At 38.0% G+C, this 18,481-nt stretch overlaps 1 protein-coding gene across 2 annotated transcripts in view; it reads left to right on the forward strand.

The window, feature by feature from the left end:
• Positions 1–18,481, forward strand: part of DNAH3 (dynein axonemal heavy chain 3) — a 69,511-nt gene that overhangs the window by 36,042 nt on the left and 14,988 nt on the right. For both annotated transcript variants that reach the window (XM_062634490.1, XM_062634496.1), the window contains 21 exons: positions 1,047–1,155; positions 1,498–1,611; positions 2,753–2,929; positions 3,878–3,969; positions 4,395–4,614; positions 5,433–5,567; positions 6,501–6,612; positions 7,217–7,458; positions 7,947–8,047; positions 8,126–8,231; positions 9,512–9,641; positions 10,139–10,375; positions 10,754–10,857; positions 12,093–12,387; positions 12,795–12,974; positions 13,976–14,099; positions 14,192–14,348; positions 15,904–16,047; positions 16,689–17,355; positions 17,472–17,637; positions 17,981–18,197. In XM_062634490.1, the coding sequence (XP_062490474.1) occupies positions 1,047–1,155; positions 1,498–1,611; positions 2,753–2,929; positions 3,878–3,969; positions 4,395–4,614; positions 5,433–5,567; positions 6,501–6,612; positions 7,217–7,458; positions 7,947–8,047; positions 8,126–8,231; positions 9,512–9,641; positions 10,139–10,375; positions 10,754–10,857; positions 12,093–12,387; positions 12,795–12,974; positions 13,976–14,099; positions 14,192–14,348; positions 15,904–16,047; positions 16,689–17,355; positions 17,472–17,637; positions 17,981–18,197 (3,829 nt within the window). The remainder of the gene's footprint in view (positions 1–1,046; positions 1,156–1,497; positions 1,612–2,752; positions 2,930–3,877; positions 3,970–4,394; positions 4,615–5,432; positions 5,568–6,500; positions 6,613–7,216; positions 7,459–7,946; positions 8,048–8,125; positions 8,232–9,511; positions 9,642–10,138; positions 10,376–10,753; positions 10,858–12,092; positions 12,388–12,794; positions 12,975–13,975; positions 14,100–14,191; positions 14,349–15,903; positions 16,048–16,688; positions 17,356–17,471; positions 17,638–17,980; positions 18,198–18,481) is intronic.

Here is an 18,481-nt window from a genome sequence, read left to right on the forward strand (position 1 = left end):
TGTAAAAGAAATGAGGCAATTAGAGAGCCCTTTAAAGATGTGTGAATGCAGTTAGCTTCCTGTTCTCCACTTGCTTGTGAGAGTTTGAAATGTAAATGCTTCATCTTCCAAGGTTGAAATATTTGAAGGCATTTGGTATTTCACTTCTGGTGAGCCCTGGAGACAGGTAATTTTAGGTCTGAAGTTTAAAGAACTTGCTTTATAATATAACCAGGTAAACATATGCTGAAGATGGAAAGATTTTACTGGAGCTCTGAGCTGTGAACTCACCATTGTGTACAAGGCACTTGTAGTAAAGTGCCAATGTTAGTGCGTATGCTGGCAAATGCTTGGTCTTTTGGCGTTCACAGTAGTGCTGAAGAGCCACATGGCTGGTGCATTAGCTGTAAACTGGGATTGTTGTCATTAGGATTAGCTCAATCTAAACTAGGACTGTGCAGTTATTTGTGCCAGATGTAGTTTCAGTGCAAGCAGTGAGCAAGTAGACTCCATTGAGCACAATTTAGCAGCTGCTTTTGCTGGCAAAGCCTTTGAATGAGGCTTTTGTAAAATAATCACTCCAGTGTTAATAGAGATCTCATTTTAGTATGAAAATCACTTGGAGAGCCTAGTGATTCCCAGGTTTCTGAAGCAACCTTTGTGCTTTCTCTGCCATTTCTAGAGACTGATTTCATTTATAAAGCCAGCTTCAAGTTCTTGTCTTGAAGAGTGCTGCTTGATGAAAATGTGTGATTTTGAGAACTCTGCCTTTTTGCTTATGGCACTGTGTGTTTGCTTGTGTAATTAAGCTTTATCCTCAACCAAGGTGGATTCAGGTAATACAAAACCTTGACATTCCTTGTAGGCCAAGTGGGTGAATGTAAGCTTCCACAATTGGGAATCAGTTACAAGACAATACTGTTTTTTTAGGGCGAGCTGCAACGTCAGTAGGGAACAAGTAAATGATTTCCAGGGGAAGCTGTATAGGAAAATACTTATCCATCTCTTCAGAAACAGTCTGTCATTAAAGATTACTATTTCTAATGCCCGTGTTCTTGTTTATGTAGGACATTAATGAGTGCCTTGAAATTAAGTCTTGGTGGTGCCCCAGAAGGACCTGCTGGGACTGGCAAAACAGAAACAACAAAAGATCTAGCAAAAGCCCTAGCTAAGCAGGTACCAAAATACGAACTTCTTGTGTTGTTTATGTTTGGATATGTAGGTATTTCTTAAAATGCCATCCTTAAGCAAGTACTGCTTGTTCTGTACATATTAGTTTATGTCCAACTCAATGAGCTTTTAAGTTTGTTTCCAACCTAAATGATTCCATGATTTTTTTTCATTTTTTGCAGAAATAGTTGGTAAGAAGCACATGTTTAGGACCATTTCTATATGCATCCTAGTGTTGTAATCCAAAACTAGCAGCAATAATTCCTTCCCATTTTAGATGCTAAGAATTTTATAGTGGACTTTGTGTTAATACTGACAGATGTTCTATGTGTATTTCTTTTTCTGTAGTGTGTGGTCTTCAATTGCTCCGATGGTCTTGATTACAAGGCAATGGGCAAGTTCTTTAAGGGGCTGGCACAGTCTGGTGCATGGGCCTGCTTTGATGAGTTCAACAGAATTGAGGTAATATTTTAACACAGCCAAATAAAATTATAAAGCTTTAATTTAAGACACAAGTTTCAGATTTAGACATGACAGCATTATTGCTAATTTTCTACCTTTTAGTTGTGGTGTAACCACTTTGTTTCAATAATCATTGACACAGAAATAGATGCTCAGCTGCCTGCTGTAGGAGCACATGCCTACCTGTGCTGTGTTTCTGAAGTCTTGTGTTCTGGGTTATTTTAGCTGAAAAAAAAAATGTTTCTGTGCAGTTACCTCTTTTGTATGTGACACTCATTTGTAGAGAAAGATCTGTCCTTCTCTTCTTGAGAAACCAAACCACGGTTGTGGGGATGTATTTATCTATGTTCAGCACAGACAGGCAAATCCCAGTGGAGGGATTCCTGTGATCACTGAGTGACCTGGTTAACTAGCTGTGTAACCAGCCACAGCTAATCCCCTCATCAATCTTACTCTGGGTTTTTTTTTTGTTTTTTTTGTTTGTTTTTGTGGAGGGGGGTGTTTTTGGGGGTTTGATTTTTTTCTTTGAATATGTTTTGCTGTTATTCTGATGGAGTTAGATTTAAGTAAATGCTAGTATATGTGAAAATTCCGTGAAGATCTAGTTTGTGTGTTTTAGTATCATTAACACTTTAATTTCTCCATTTGTCTGCTGTAACTTGTTTTTTAATGAATTCAAGTATTGGCATTCTCATTTTCCAATATTCTGTTACCTTGATACTTTAAAGCGCTGAGGATCTACACTAGACTGCCTGACCCACTCTTTACATTTACCCTTACTTTTGGGCGCAGAGTCCGTCTTTTCTGCAGTGGCTAAATTGTCATGAGGTGAAAGGAAAGTGCTTTTGGAGGCCTCCAGGGGGAGCTCCTGTCCACCTAACTTAGATGTCTACATCAGACACATGGTTATTTCCCTCTGGGGTCTTTTAGAAGCCTCTGTTGATCTGTCTAAATTGGTAGAGTAGGAACTGATGGCACTAACTTTCAGAGAGTCACTTCAATAGGCAGCTAATATTTAGGCTCAGTTAGAAGGCAAAGAGTTATTTTCACCTGAAGGAATGCAATTATAGCCATCAATATATATAAACAAAAATATTGTCTCCAAGCGTCTTATTTTTCCCATCTCTTCTGTCTGTATTAGGTTGAAGTATTATCTGTAGTTGCCCAACAAATACTTAGCATCCAGCAAGCTATTATTCGCAAACTCAAAACATTCATCTTTGAAGGGACAGAGATCTCTCTTAATCCAACATGTGCTGTGTTTATCACGATGAATCCTGGGTATGCTGGACGGGCAGAGCTGCCTGATAATCTGAAGGTAAATCTGGAATCCTGATTTCTTGTAGAAATTATACAGAATTTGCAACTTCTGGTTTATTGTAATAAGAAAAGGGATACATCATTCAAAAAACACACTGATGTGCTGGTTTTAGATGTGATGGTTAATTATCTTCATAGTAGCTAGCATAGGGCTATGTTTTAGATTTGTGCTGGGAGCAGTCTTGATAATTCAGGGGTGTTATCATTATTCCTGAGCAGTGCTTACACAGAGTCAAAGCCTTTTCTGCTTCTCATACCACCCACCAATGAGTAGGCTGAGAGTGCATAAGAAGCTAGGAGGGGACACAGCTGAAACCAACATAACTGATAATCCATTCAAGTGCATTCTGCTGTGCTTTTTGCTAAGCTTTAATAGTGTTTAGGATTGCACAAAATGCACAAGTGAAAGGTCTTAGTCTAATCATATTGATACCAGTTCACAGCTTTAACTGTGCTTTCTCTAAGTAGAAATTTTCCCGTTTTAAAATGGCTTGGTGGTCCAAATCCCAATTTAAATTTATTAAAACTTTGCAAGTTGCTGAGACATTGCAGAGAAACCGATATGGTTCCAGCTCTTTTCCTAGCTTTTCCACAATTTTTTCTATGTCCTTTGACAAGATGCTAACCATACCATGTGCTAGTTTGTCTGTTATGGAAGTGAGATGAATGACACCTTCCTCTTCCTCTATTAATAGTTCTTTAGGATTGTGGCATTCTAAACACATGTTCCTGCAGTCCTTAGCAGAGACCTCTTGAACCTGTTAAGATTGGAATAGGCTAGACTAGGGTAGAATAGGCTAGACTAGCATTCAATGCAATCTCATAGTTTTCAGATGATTCCTGAATTCTAGTTCACAAATTTACAGAGAGATACTATTAAAAAACAGGCACAAGTTATGACCATGTTCCATAGTGTTAGCTTATATCATAGTTTTTTTTCTTACAGGCACTGTTCCGAATGGTTGCCATGATGGTTCCAGATTATGCTTTGATTGGAGAAATTTCACTTTATTCAATGGGATTTCTGGACTCTCGGAGGTAAGGCATGCTGAATTTTTCACCTCAGTTAAGTCTGGTATACCTCATTCCTCTGTAAGGCATTTAAGTGTGTTTGAGGCATGTAATTCTGGAAGGCTGTCCCTGTTCTGTTTTTCCAGAAACTATTTTTTAATCTCCTGCTTGATCATCAATTCTCATTTACCGCTTCAAGCTGATGGATATGCACCTCTACATAGGACCATTTGGAAAACATATCATAGTATCAACCAGAATTCCTAAATGGCACACACATTGTCTGGCATAGCATAATCTTCAGTTTTACTTCTTAGGTGTTTTGGGCCATCTTAACAGCTGATATGTCTGATAATCACTGCTATTACTTTGTGTATATAGGTACTTATTTTATTATTTTCTTTCCATGGTGAGATATTTTCACTCTACATGTGGTATTTTAATATCCACAGTCTTGCCCAGAAAATTGTTGCCACTTACCGTCTGTGCTCTGAGCAGCTGTCATCTCAGCATCACTATGATTATGGAATGCGTGCTGTTAAATCTGTCCTGACAGCAGCAGGAAACTTAAAATTGAAATACCCAAATGAAAATGAAAGCGTATTGTTACTTCGGGCTTTGATGGATGTTAACTTAGCCAAATTCTTGGCACAGGATGTACCATTGTTTCAGGTAAGCTCTCAGGCTGGGGTGTTTTAAGAGTTGTAATGATGAAGTCCATTAAAAGAACCTAGAGAAACAGGTCATTTTCTTAATTTAGAACAGTTTGATCTAGATGCTGCCGTATTAGTATAGAGTTATTTCAGTCCACTGGTCTGGATGCACTCTTTGGTTCTGTTATTTTGAAAAACAAAGTTTCAATGGGGCTTTTTTAAGTTATTCCATAAAATTGTTAAGTAAGATATTTTGAAGAAGTCACTTTGTACTATTTCATTTGTGGAAACCATTATTTGAAGTTTGGGTTCTGGCTTTGTGCTGCAAAAGAGATGTAGACAACTAAATTAAGGTCAACTAGAAATTTGAAGTCTGATTGAAAATGATGACATTTCTGTTTGCATACTGCTTTAACAGAAAATAAAGACTATGTTAAACTGCAAAGCAATCAGTTAGTAAAGGTCTAAAAGGTAGGGTACAAGCACACACAGAGTCATTGTTCTGAAATTTCAGAACACAAACTCTTCTATTTCATCACTGAGATTCTTTCCACCACTTTCACATCCGTTGCTGTAATACTACTTGGGGTAAATCTGCAGCAAGTTGAGCTTCCTTGTGTGTATGAAAAGTGCCAGCACTTATTTCTGTCTCATGCGTACAGAATACTTTCACGGGTACAGTTTGCTTACAATTTAGTTTTGTACAGCTGAGGACTTTTCCACTTAAAGTCCTGTTATCTTTATGAATAGTTTTATGTGTAGATTTCTGTTCTTTTGGAATTTTCACTTTTTGAAACCTGTGTTTAAATAGTGTTCTGTTCTGCCTTTCCTTAATAGGGCATCATATCTGACCTGTTTCCTGGAGTGGTTCTTCCTACACCAGACTATGACCTGTTTATCAAGGCAGTAACTGAAAATATAATAAAAATGAATCTTCAACCAGTTCCATGGTTTATTGGAAAAATTATACAGGTTTATTTTCACATAATTCTGGGGAAGAAAAGTATGAGAGCAGAAACACTCTTCATTCACTGTCTATGTCACTTTCCATAATCAATTAATAAAATATTACAGACAGCTTATTTTACTGAGTAAAGCATCATGGATTAAAAGCCTGCTTTGCTCATAGCAATCTTTTAATTCAGCCAGCCTGTGAGGAAGCTAGCATGTGCAGCCACATTGTAGGTCTTGTGGTTCAGGATTGAAAATTAAACTGAATCTGTTGCAGTGTAGTTTAGTGAACATAACTCTGGGCTGGGAGTCAGGCTGTATTCCTGCTTCTATTCACAATCTCCTTGAGAAGTCTTGAAAGGGGTGATATTTATCACTCTTGGCTATGCTTCACCTCCAGCTCTGTTGTTTCCCATTGGTTGTGGGTGTTGGTGATGTTTCAAAGAATGCTTAATGTTGTTGAGGGGGGAGAGGTTGCTGGGGTTTTTGTTGTTTTTTTCTGTGATTTGTGTAGCCTAGTAATAGTGTGATGGCTGGGGCAAAAGCCTGTGGCCTGGGGCAGGATTATGAAGGACCCCTCCAGCAGCAGTTCAGACTTTATGACTTATGTTCAGACTTGTCTTATGCTGCTTTGTAAAGCATGCTTTATCTTTCATTTAAATAAGGGTAGTATTAACTGGTTAGCAGCTTAAGGTAAACCAGAAAATATCAGCCTTAACCTGAGATTTAAAAAAAATCTTCTTAGGGGTTCTTCTTACAGGTCTGTTTCTACTTGAAGGTGTTCTTCTCTTTGAGGCTTTGACTTGAGTTCTGGGAATATCTTATGGGGTGACTCTTGCAGTCCAAAGTCAGCCTCTGTGGGACCAACCGTGTGACAGATCCTCAGAACTGTAGTTTCAATCCCTTTGTGTTATCTTCATTGTTAATCATTGGTTTTCCTTGCCATTGATGCAGATATATGAAATGATGCTGGTGCGCCATGGTTTTATGATCGTTGGAGATGCTATGAGCAGCAAGACCTCTGCGTACAAAGTGCTAGCTGGAGCCCTTGGTGATTTGTGTTCAGGTAACATTGTTCAGTGACAAGCTTCTCCCTAAATGAAGTTGATTCTATGACTAATGTTTTTCCTTTGCAGAAATATGTCCAGATTGTTAATTGTCCTATATTCTGCTATCTCAACTGGGAATTTTCTAATCATTGAACTATTTTTGTCTTATATATTTGTCTGAAATGATTTTTTTCTGCATTTACAGAAATAAATTCATTTAAATGCATAATGCATTTACATTATCTGCAGAAATACAGTAGTATTTCTGCACATATTAGTGTGTTTAATCTTTTATGAATTTTTTAAGCACTGTATTTGTGCATAAGTCTTGAAAAAACCCTAGCCCTTTTAGGGAGATTGTAAGTGGCTCCCGTAAACATATAAAATCTATTCTCCTCTGCTTTTTTTTTTTTTTTCATGTACTTTTGCATGTGGGACTTTGTAAATTCCTTGCACAAGTAACAGAATTTCTTATTTACAGCTGTCTAGCTGCCAAATGTCTGGGGCTTTTTTGCCTTGGGCAGCTAAAGTAGGATCCTCAGGGATTTTATTCTGTACTTGGTTGTTGAATGAAACTAATCTGACAAATATTCAAGATCATCTATTTGTCCTTTTACACAGCAAAATCCATGGATGAGTTTGCTGTTGAATACAAGGTTATTAATCCCAAAGCAATTACTATGGGACAGTTGTATGGCAGTTTTGATCCTGTAAGCCATGAGTGGAGCGATGGAGTTCTTGCAAATACCTTCAGGCAGCAAGCAACTTCTACCACAGATGATCGGAAGTGGATTATTTTTGATGGCCCGGTGGATGCAGTTTGGATAGAGAACATGAACACTGTGCTGGATGATAATAAAAAGGTAGCCTGATTTTTGCCAATAAGCTCATTCTTGAATATGCATACTTTATTTTAGGAGCAGGAATATTGTTACCATGTTAGTCAAAGGAGGTGTGAGGCTCAGGAAAGGTTAATGTGCTTAAAAACATTGATTTTTTCCCCCAATTATATGAGTGGGTTTAGTAGATGATTAAGCTGTTACTTACTGAACTTGCTTAAATTACTTAGTGAATAAATTAATAATAAAAAAAAAAGCTTCAGGTCATAACTGCTTTTCCTTGCAGAGTTATTTAAAGTTAGAGCATTGTTCTCCATGTCTCTGAAAGCCATTACAGTAACACATGGAAAAGCTGAGACAAGGTTAGAAAATGTCCTGTGCTGTAAGAATGCAAATGAGTGCGTGAGGAGTGACACTAAATTGAATGTTCAGTGATTTTGACAAGCATTGCTTTGGCTGGATGATCAGCACTGACATCACTAGATCATGTTTATGTGATGCTCTTCTTCTAGCTATGCTTAATGAGTGGTGAAATAATTCAGATGAATTCAAAAATGAGTTTAATCTTTGAGCCAGCTGACTTAGAGGAGGCATCTCCAGCAACTGTCAGCAGGTAATGTGAAAGAATTCAAACTTCAGCTGTCCCACCTTGCACATATATTCCTGTACCATAGCTGTTTGTTCTTCCCAGGTGTGGTATGATCTATATGGACCTGCAAGAATTAGGTTGGAAGCCACTGAAGGATTCCTACATGAATACACTGCCTCCAAACCTACAGGAAGAACACCGAGAGCTGGTGCGAGACTTGATTTTTTTGCACAGATCTAATTAAGATTAACTTTAAGGTGATGTTCACAGTTTGCCCACTTGAACGCAGCCATGCAGAATCAAAACTCTTTGAAGAACCTCCATGATTTCAAGGGTCCCAGGTCTCCTAGAGGCTGTTGTAAGTTATTTTGTAGTGATGAATGTCAAATGTCACAAGGAAAGTGCCTAAGAGCTGGAGATACTGTGAGTATTAGAAAAGCAATGTGGGAAAAACTGGAAGATTCAAAATGTTTTGAACTCATCCTTCTTCTAAGGCATTTAGAGTTTAGCTAAAAAAAAATTGTTGTTGTTATTAGCTTGATTTTCAAAGCCTTAGTCACCTTATGAATCTTTGGTAAATAGTCTTTCGTGTACTGGATTTCTTGCATGAATGAGAACTCTGTGTTGTGTATTGTAGTGTATCTTCAGTGTAGATGCAAATAAAAGTAGGTGTTGGTGAGAATCAGCTTTTAATTTAATAAAATTCTCTTTTTTTGGGGCATTAAAATCTAGTAAAATAATCAGAATAAGAATTGTCCACAATAGGATTTGAGCTGGAGAAAACTTTGATTTCTGTGATTTGACAAAACACCCTTTGAGTTTTTGCAGGAAATTAGAACTAAATTATAAAGAAGTACCAAGACTAGAAGAGCTCTTCATTGACAATTTTCTTAGTTCATCAAAGCAAAATAATTACTCCTTAACCAGCAGACAGCTTTACCCTTTAGAGCATCTTCTTTCCCTGGGAAAAGGCTAGGTCATGATTCCTTTCTTGTTTTCCTGTTTGCATTCATGGAGCAGATACCATGAGCCATGGTTGGTATCTACACGCATGCTATGGCGCTCCCACCAGTACCAGCGAGTTCCAGCTTTCTAGAATTTATACTGTGGCACAGTGTCTGTGCTGGTTCCTGTGTTTTTTAAGGGAAGTTTAAGCCCTTTTCTTTGATTTTGTTGGAATGATTTTCTCATTGCCTGAGCAAAGCAGTGGCCTCCCTAGTCTGCTGTGCTGTCTGGGTTAGTAACTGGGTGACAGAATTGCTGCTGAAAACTTCTCTGACTAGAAGCAACTTGTTTTCGCCATCAGATAATGACAGTGTGACTTTATGATCACTTAATTACTACCTTGCACAGGTCCTTTCCTTACCTCCCCTCTGCCAACTTAAAGAGTTTCTGATGCCTTATGTTTTATTGAGAGAGAACTGAGGGATAGTGGGAAATGTGGCAACTTCTGCATTATTTCAAAGCCATTTGTTTATCTCCTGGTAGGTCAATGACATGTTTATGTGGCTAGTCGATCCCTGTTTAGAGTTCATTCGCTTTAATTGCAAAGCCATTGTACAGATGTCTTCTGTTCATCTGAGTTACAGCTTGATGAGACTCTATACTTGTCTGCTTGGTAAGTACTATAAGCCTTATTCTTTTTATTAATTTCTTTTTTTCCTGCTGTGTCCCATGCCAAGATGTAGTTTGTCAGATACAAGGATATGTCAAAGGAATTCCTTACTGTTGGGATCATACAATGCACTTGGTGATCTCACTGATCAGTGTTAATAATAGTTCTTTGCCTAGCATAAGAGTTTTCACATTTGGACACTGGTGTAATTACAAAACTGAGCATGATCTTGTGAGTCTATTTTGTATATTCTACTTGCTTCTTGCTAGCATCTGAAGAAAAGAACCTTTTATTAGGACCCTTTGTGAATATTTTTTTTTCTCAATTATTTTCATTTGTAAACAGTATTTTGCAGAGGCATTTTCACTCTGTACATTGGCTTTGTTCCAGTGAGGACAATGCTCTGACTTTGTCTCAGAATACTTTTGCAGAAATGCATATTGAATTGGGATTTGTAGTTATTCCTGCCATTTCACTAAATTTCAAAATATCTGTTTTAGATGAAATAAGCCAATCTGAGGAAGCTGAGAAGCCAAGCATGTCTGCTCAGCAAATCATGCTGTGGCTGCAGGGGCTTTTCCTTTTTGCTTTGGTTTGGACAATTGGTGGGATCATCGATGCTGACAGCAGGAAGAAATTTGATGTGTTTTACCGCAACTTGCTAATGGGAATGAATGATGAAAACCCACGCCCTAATAGTGTGAAGATTACCAGAAACAATATCTTCCCAGAAAAAGGTGCTTCTGGATAACTGTACTTGCCTGGCCTTTTATAAAGCTGTAAGAAAACTCACAACTTCAAGGGAGAATAGAGTGCCTGGCAGATGTTAAGTCTGCAGTGGAGCCATCATCTGCCAAGACTTGGTCTGCACAGTTGGATGTTGTTTCCTGGCTCTTTTAACCAGGAGTAGCATATGCCTCATGCTGTACTCAAATAATGTAGCTGAATCTGACCTAAAATAATTTGGTGATGATAATGGTGAGGGGGTGGGTATCTTGTATACTGGAAAGCCTTTATTATCTCACAGTGTTGGATGTCTCACACTAAAATGGTTGAAGTTTATTTTTATTCTTTTAATCATTGGGTTTTCCTGTGCTGTGTTTTTCAATCAACAGGAAGTGTTTATGACTTCTATTTTCACAAGCATGGCAGTGGGCACTGGAACATGTGGACTGACTACATCACAAAAGAAGAGCAAGTTATTCCCCCAGGGGCTAAGGTTCTCACTGATATTTTTCATTATAGAAAATAATTATCTGACTAATGCCCCTCTACTCTGCTCTCCTGAGACCTCACTTGGAGTATTGTGTGCAGTTCTGGTGTCCTCAACATAAAAAGGACATGGAACTGTTGGAACAAGTCCAGAGGAGGGCCACGAGGATGATCAGGGGACTGGAGCACCTCCCATATGAAGATAAGCTGAGAAAGTTGGGGCTGTTCAGCCTGGAGAAGAGAAGGCTGCATGGAGACCTCATAGCAGCCTTCCAGTATCTGAAGGCGGCCTATAGGGATGCTGGAGAGGGACTATTCATTAGGGACTGTAGTGATAGGACAAGGGGTAATGGGTTAAAACTTAAACAGGGGAAGTTTAGGTTGGATATAAGGAAGAAGTTCTTTACTGTAAGGGTGGTGAGGCACTGGAATGGGTTGCCCAGGGAAGTTGTGAATGCTCCATCCCTGGCAGTGTCCAAGGCCAGGACAGAGCCTTGGGTGACATGGTTTAGTGTGAGGTGTCCCTGCCCATGGCAGGGGGATTGGAACTTGATGATCTTAAGGTCCTTTCCAACCCTAACTATTCTATGATTCTATGATTATTTAGATCAGAGAAAGCAAGGAAAGAGACTTTAGATGGAGAGCAGTACTGAGAGTCCTGGATTCCCTCCATTTCAGAATAGGTGTACTCACATTCTGGTGATAACTGTGAACTGAAGTGTAGCACAGCAGACACCTATGCACTTCTATTCTGAGGATGGAATTTCAGGGTAACTTAAGCGATGTTGCTCAGCTTTTCATTACATTGTAGTTGCAACTGTCTTGTCTATTACATGCATGAGAGATGTAAGATTGCATTTAATTCTGCTGTCTAAAATCTTTTCTGGGTAAGTGGTGGATGAAGAAGAGAAAATTTTTCCATAGCACTGTTCCTTTCTCCTTGCACAGTAGGGGATCAGAATTAAACCATACTTAACTCTGCAGTTCTCTTTCTGAGCTTCATGCAGTCAATGAACCATAACATAGATAATACTAATTGTGCTATTTACTGTATAAACACTGAACAAAAAGTGGGGCCATACTGTCTACCAGAACCTTGTTATGGCCCAGGTTTTCAGAGAAAACAATTTTAAAAAAGTGCATTTGCACTGCAGGCTTCCTGCAGATGCTTGCAAATATTCATGTTGATTAAGGTATTGGATGTTTGGTTTCCATGTGCTATTTTACTTTCTTGTGTAACAGGTATCAGAGCTGATCATTCCAACAATTGAAACTGCCAGACAGATGTTTTTTCTTAAAACATATGTTGAGCATAATGTTCCTTTGCTTTTTGTGGGTCCTACTGGCACTGGAAAGACAGCTATAACAAACAGTTTTCTACTACAACTTCCAAAGGAAAAATACGTGCCAAACTTCATCACCTTCTCTGCAAGAACCTCTGCTAACCAAACTCATGATATGATTATGTCCAAGTTGGACAGAAGAAGAAAAGGATTCTTTGGACCCCCTTTGGGGAAAACAGCTGTAATATTTGTGGGTAAGACAGTTTTTTCAGGGTTTTTATCTAATTCTAATTCTGGCTTAAGGCAAAGGTAGTGATTCACTGAGACTAGTAATTTTGGATTGCTCTAGTGCTCTTTGGTTTTTTTTCAGGCATCCAAAGAAGGATTAGCACTGCCCCCTGCTGAAAGCTTTCTAGCTATGTTAGTGTTGCAGTGTGGCATGAAATAGAATGGCTAACCGCACTAAGTTAAACCATCATCCCACAGCCTAAGTATGGCTGTGAAGTATGATGTATGATTAGTTTAATGGAAAGCAAGAATAGCAAGACACAAACTTTTTCTACCTCTAGTTCAGTTATTGTTTTCTTCTTGGCTTTGAAAGAAAGTTTCTGATTCCAAAACATTGAGGGATTTTTTTATTCAATGTCTGCGCTCTCCGTAGATGACTTAAACATGCCTGCAAAGGAAGTGTATGGAGCCCAGCCACCTATTGAGCTTCTCAGACAATGGATTGATCATGGTTACTTCTATGATAAGAAAGATACATCCAAGATTAATATCGTAGATACGCTGCTGGTTTCAGCTATGGGTCCACCTGGAGGAGGCAGGAATGATATTGCAGGTAAGAAATACGTTAATATGGCAAATAGTTATCTAACTGACTGCAGTTAGGTAACAACTGCAAATGCTAACTTTTATCTACATACAAACTGCTACATTTGTCTATTACTTGTAAGCCTACAGAGATATTCTTTGGCTGTGTCATTCCAAATAGAAGTCTGTATTCTCAAGGTCAGATCTGTACCTTTTGTGGATGAGTTTAATCAATATTAGAAACAACGTTTTTCATGTTTATTATGAACTGTGAATGATTAAAATAATTCTAAAATTAGAGAATCAGACACTTTCTCCATTTTCTATTCTTTGGAAAAGGGAGGGAATACATCTTCTTGCCAAATCTTTATGGCATTTCCCTTCTGAAATTGTATCTCCTGCTGCTGGAATAGGCTGCCTGCATTTACTTACAAGCATGTTGCTTGCAAGTCCATGATTCCTGTCATATCACCATAAGGGAGGTTATATTTTCCAATGAAAGTTACATCTGTATAACCCTAATGTAGCTACCGCTTACACCATTATAAGGCACTTCATGGTACTTTGCTTAATATAAACACTAAGACAGGTATAACTGTATGTGCTCTGAGGAGGCTTTATTAAAATAACTATTTTGATGTAGCTAAATTTGTTAAATTTGCTAGTGTATAAACTTATACTTCTTTTTACATGAAACTCAGTAACAAGATACTTGATTTTGTAAAGTTTTACTGTGTTGTATCATAATCAACAGGGCTAATGGAAGCTGAAATTTAAATTTGGGTAATAGTGGACTTGTTGTAATGGAGATTCATGTTTTTCATATTAAAAATATTTACTCTAAGTGAAATATAGGTATGAAATATAAATCAGTTTATATTTCTTCTGCATCACTGTTGGAATAGAAATTTGCCAGAAACAAAATCATGGAGCTTGAGCCAGATTCAGATGTTGTTTGAGTGGCAATCAATCCTAGAAAAGTGTTTGGGCTTTCCTAAATCTTTCTGCCTGTTTTTGTATGTATTACAGGACGCTTCACACGGCACTTGAATATTGTATCTATCTGTTCTTTTGATGATGAAATATTAACCAAGATTTTTAATGCAGTTGCTGATTGGCACTTCAGCAAAGGCTTTGAACCTGTGTTTCTGAGGTAATGTGACGTATTTCCTTTAACACCTTGGAAATCTTTTCTCCTGCAATTTATCTGCAGAAGTTAAAATTGTATCTCTTTTCCTTCTTCAGGCTGGGTAAGATGATGGTTCAAGCGACAATGGTGATTTATAAAATGGCAGTTGATAGTTTTCTCCCAACTCCCTCAAAATCCCACTATGTCTTTAATCTACGGGATTTTTCCAGGGTTATTAAAGGAGTGCTGCTCTGTCCACACACTCATTTGCAAGTAAGTTGTCATTTTATTATATTACTGTAAGAAAGAGCAGTAGAAAGAGTAAATTATTTGTATAATATCAGCAAGTAAATATCTCAAAATACATGAACTGTGATTTCAGTACATTTACAAGGTTTTAAATCAGGATAGTTACCAAATACCTTGCTATGTATTTTGTCTGTCTCTGGAGGAGACAGGTGACATTTTTGTTAATATTCTTTGCATGTATTATAGTTGGGCCCAGAGGTCCTAATCCCATCTGTTAAGGCCTGTACATCAAGACAGGCAGTCCCATCTCTTGAACTTGCAAACTAAATATGCAAAAGAAACAACTGTGGTGGGAAAAGACTCAGTATTTCTGTTTTAAAAATGTCAAGCTCATCACTGAGCATAACTGAATAATTTTGCCCCGAGTTTGCCTGTGTCATGGTTTAAGCCCAGACAGTAACTGAGAACCATGCAGCCACTTGCTCACTCTCCCCCTTTTCTCCCCCTGTCCAGGAGGATGGGAAGGAGAATCAAAAGAATGTAAACCCCATGGGTTGAGATAAGAACAGTCCAGTAACTAAAATATAATATAAAACTACTACTACAACTAATAATAATAATAATGGAAGTAACCAGGGTGGATAATATAAAACTAAAAAGGGAAGGGAAAAAAACCTCAATAAACACAAGTGATGCTCAATACAATTGCTCACCACTCACTGATACCCAGCCTGACCAAAGCGGTGATCTAGCCCTTCTGGGTGACTGCCCCCCCAGTTCATATACTGGGTATGACGTGCTGTGGTATGGAATACCCCTCTGGCTAGTTTTGGTCAGGTGTCCTGTCTCTGCTTCCTCCTGGCTTCCCGTGCCCCTCCTCACTGGCAGAGCCTGAGAGACTGAAAAGTCCTTGTTTGGGGTAAGCATTACTGAGCAACAACTAAAACATCAGTGTGTTATCAGATTTGTTCTCAGACTAAAGCAGAAAATGCAGCACTGAACCAGCTACTAAGGAGAAAAGTAACTGTTACAGCTGTTACAACTGGACAGCTTGTTGTCACAAACAACAAATGAATACTGATACACATATTTGATTTTCATCCTAATTTTTTCATCAATTTTCACTAAAATGTGAGGATAAAGGAGTTTTGAAAGTTTCATTTCTGTTGAGGGAATATTTTTGGTGCAGAAACAAGAAAATGGCTACAGGCTATTCAGGGGAAATCTTAACCAGCAATAGTTTCAAGCAGAGTTAGGGTTAGAGCCCATAAGCTGTATCTTTGACAGATTTATTCCTCACTTTATGTTGGGAGGCTGGGGAGATTTGATACAGTGAGAAAAAAGCTTTGACGTAAGAATCCCAGTTTGTATTGGCAGGTTGGAAAAGATGGTAACTAGGTGAGGAATCCAGTTAAGTTAGCAGATGCTGGGCCATGTGCTGAATGGCTTAGAATTGAAAGATTCCCACTGGGTTTAGTACAAGATAGAGCAGAGTCCAGATGGACATTTCTACCCTTTTGGTGTTAAACAAATCCTGCCTGAGCCGTATTTACTGATTTTCTTGTATTTTCATTTTCAGGATGGAGATAAACTGATCAGACTTTGGATTCATGAGGTCTACCGAGTTTTCTATGATCGCTTAGTTGATGACAAGGACAGGAAAGTATTCTTTCAAATGGTACAAGAGACAACAACAAACAGCTTCAAGCAGGACTTTAATAAGGTATTTATGGGTAATGTGCTGGGATGAAAATGAAACTGATGCATTTTCAGAAATGCTTAGACATTGAGATTACGTTAGTATGGGACACATTTTGAATTATTTCAATCACTGCATTTAAAAAGTCTGGATGGTCTTATCTTCAGTATGGAGTATTATCATAGTCTCAGTCAAGTTAATATAAGTTACTTCATACCAGAATGATTCATAAATTCAAAAGGATTCTGTGTTGGTACAGAGGACTATCTGGAATAAAAGTCTAACACAGTTTTTATCTGTGATATCCATAATATTGTGTGAGCAGTACTACTACTACAGTAGGAGTAGTGGCTTTTCTGAGAAGCCTTTTGGGAACTTGCCCTGTATTTGACAGCAGAAATGTCTCTGTGAAGTATGCATATGTGGAAACTTGCATGTCAACCTACAGCATATTCCCCATTTAAGTGTTTTTTTGCATGTGGGTTGTGAAGGGTTATTTTTGTTTGGTTTTGGATTCTTTTCCCCAAACTAAGGTAATAACAAGAATAGCTGGAAAGCAGTGTTTCCCACAGTAATACTACTATGTAGACAAGAATTATTATGACTTTAAGGAAAATAATTCTCTAATAGTTTGAATTATCTGTTGATTCTTGTCTTTTCCTTAGATACTGAGCCACCTCTCACCCACTGAAAATGTCTCTGATGATAATATTCGCAGCCTGTTCTTTGGAGACTATTCAGACCTGGACACTGATGTAAAAGTGTACGATGAAATCACAGACTTAGAGCAACTGACAACTGTGATGGAATACTACCTTGAGGAATACAACAATATCAGCAAAGCACCTATGTCCTTAGTTATGTTCAAGTTTGCTATTGAACATATCTCAAGGATATGCAGAGTATTGAAACAGGATAATGGACATCTGTTGTTGGTGGGCGTTGGTGGGAGTGGTCGACAAAGTGCTACCAAGTTGGCCACCTTCATGAATTCCTTTGAACTCTTTCAAATTGAAATTACAAAGTCCTATGGAGTCAGTGAATGGAAAGATGATGTTAAACGAGTGATGCTGAAAGCAGGTGTTAGTAACAAGAATGTGTCCTTTTTGTTCTCTGATAATCAGATAAAGGATGAAGCCTTTGTAGAAGATATCAACATGCTTTTAAATTCCGGTGATGTGCCTAATATCTTTGCAGCAGATGAGAAAGCTGAAATTGTTGAGAAAATGCAAGCTGCAGCAAGGATGGAGAACAGGAAAATCGAAACCATTCCCCTTGCTATGTACAATTTCTTTATTGAAAGGGTGAAGAAAAATTTGCATATTGTCTTAGGTCTGTATACAGTGAGTTATTTCTCAGAGTGTTTTTTTTATTAGGCTTAGGTTTTTCTGCTTCCTAACTGCAAACAAACTTAGGTAACAATCATGTGGGGTGCTTTTTTTTTTTAGCCATGAATCCTGTTGGAGATGCATTTCGGAATCGATTACGAATGTTCCCTTCACTGATAAACTGCTGCACCATCGACTGGTTCCAAACCTGGCCTACAGATGCTTTGGAAATGGTTGCTAACAAGTTTTTAGAGGATGTTGAACTGGAAGATGATATTAGAAAAGAGTATGAGTTTATCTGTCAGGAAACATAAAAAGCAAATATTTATTCCCCTTCCTCTTGCACCCCCAACATAGTTGATCAGGAAGCTGTCCTTATAAATGGACAAAGCAAAGCCAATTCTGTGATTTCAGTGCAAGTCAAAGAGACCTAGATAAGTGTATTTCATATTTCTGAAAATCAGGCCACTCTTGAAAATGAGTGTAAAATATTTCTTATAATGGGTAAAAAACTTCTAAATTCTGCCTTCACTAGCACTAATATAATTTGATAAGTTTAGCATAATTTCCTCGTAATTAACATGAAGACAGGTTGTATTTTTATAGTAATGTGGAAAAACTTTCTCTAGGGTTGTGTCAATGTGCAAATATTTCCAAGAAAGTGTGGGAGAGCTCTCCGTCAGCTATTATGCTACACTGCAAAGACACAACTATGTGACACCAACTTCATACCTAGAACTGATTCTTACCTTTAAGACTCTGCTGAATAGCAAAAGGCGAGAAGTTGACACGATGAGAACTCGTTATCTTATAGGACTTGAAAAACTTGACTTTGCAGCCTTACAAGTAAGTTTCAGATGAAAACACTGAATGTGTGCCATGTGCATACTTTAGTATGCGGGTCTGTATAAGCTCTTTAAAACATAAAAATAAACCATCAAATTCCATATTCACCATAGTCGTGATGCTATTGATCATTTTCTATAGAAAGCCAGCAGGAAAAATTAGATTACGGTTTAGTCATTTTAAAAAAATATGATATGTAAGTTTGGATTATAGCACTTAATAGAAAGCTAAATGAAATTGATGTCACTCATCAAATGTTGAAGGAATAAACTTTACAAATTTTA

Source organism: Pezoporus occidentalis, unplaced genomic scaffold (genome assembly GCF_034315485.1).
Source record: "Pezoporus occidentalis ecotype Australia unplaced genomic scaffold, CSIRO_AGI_Poc_V1 ctg113, whole genome shotgun sequence".
In the NCBI taxonomy this organism is placed as follows: Eukaryota; Metazoa; Chordata; class Aves; order Psittaciformes; family Psittacidae; genus Pezoporus; species Pezoporus occidentalis.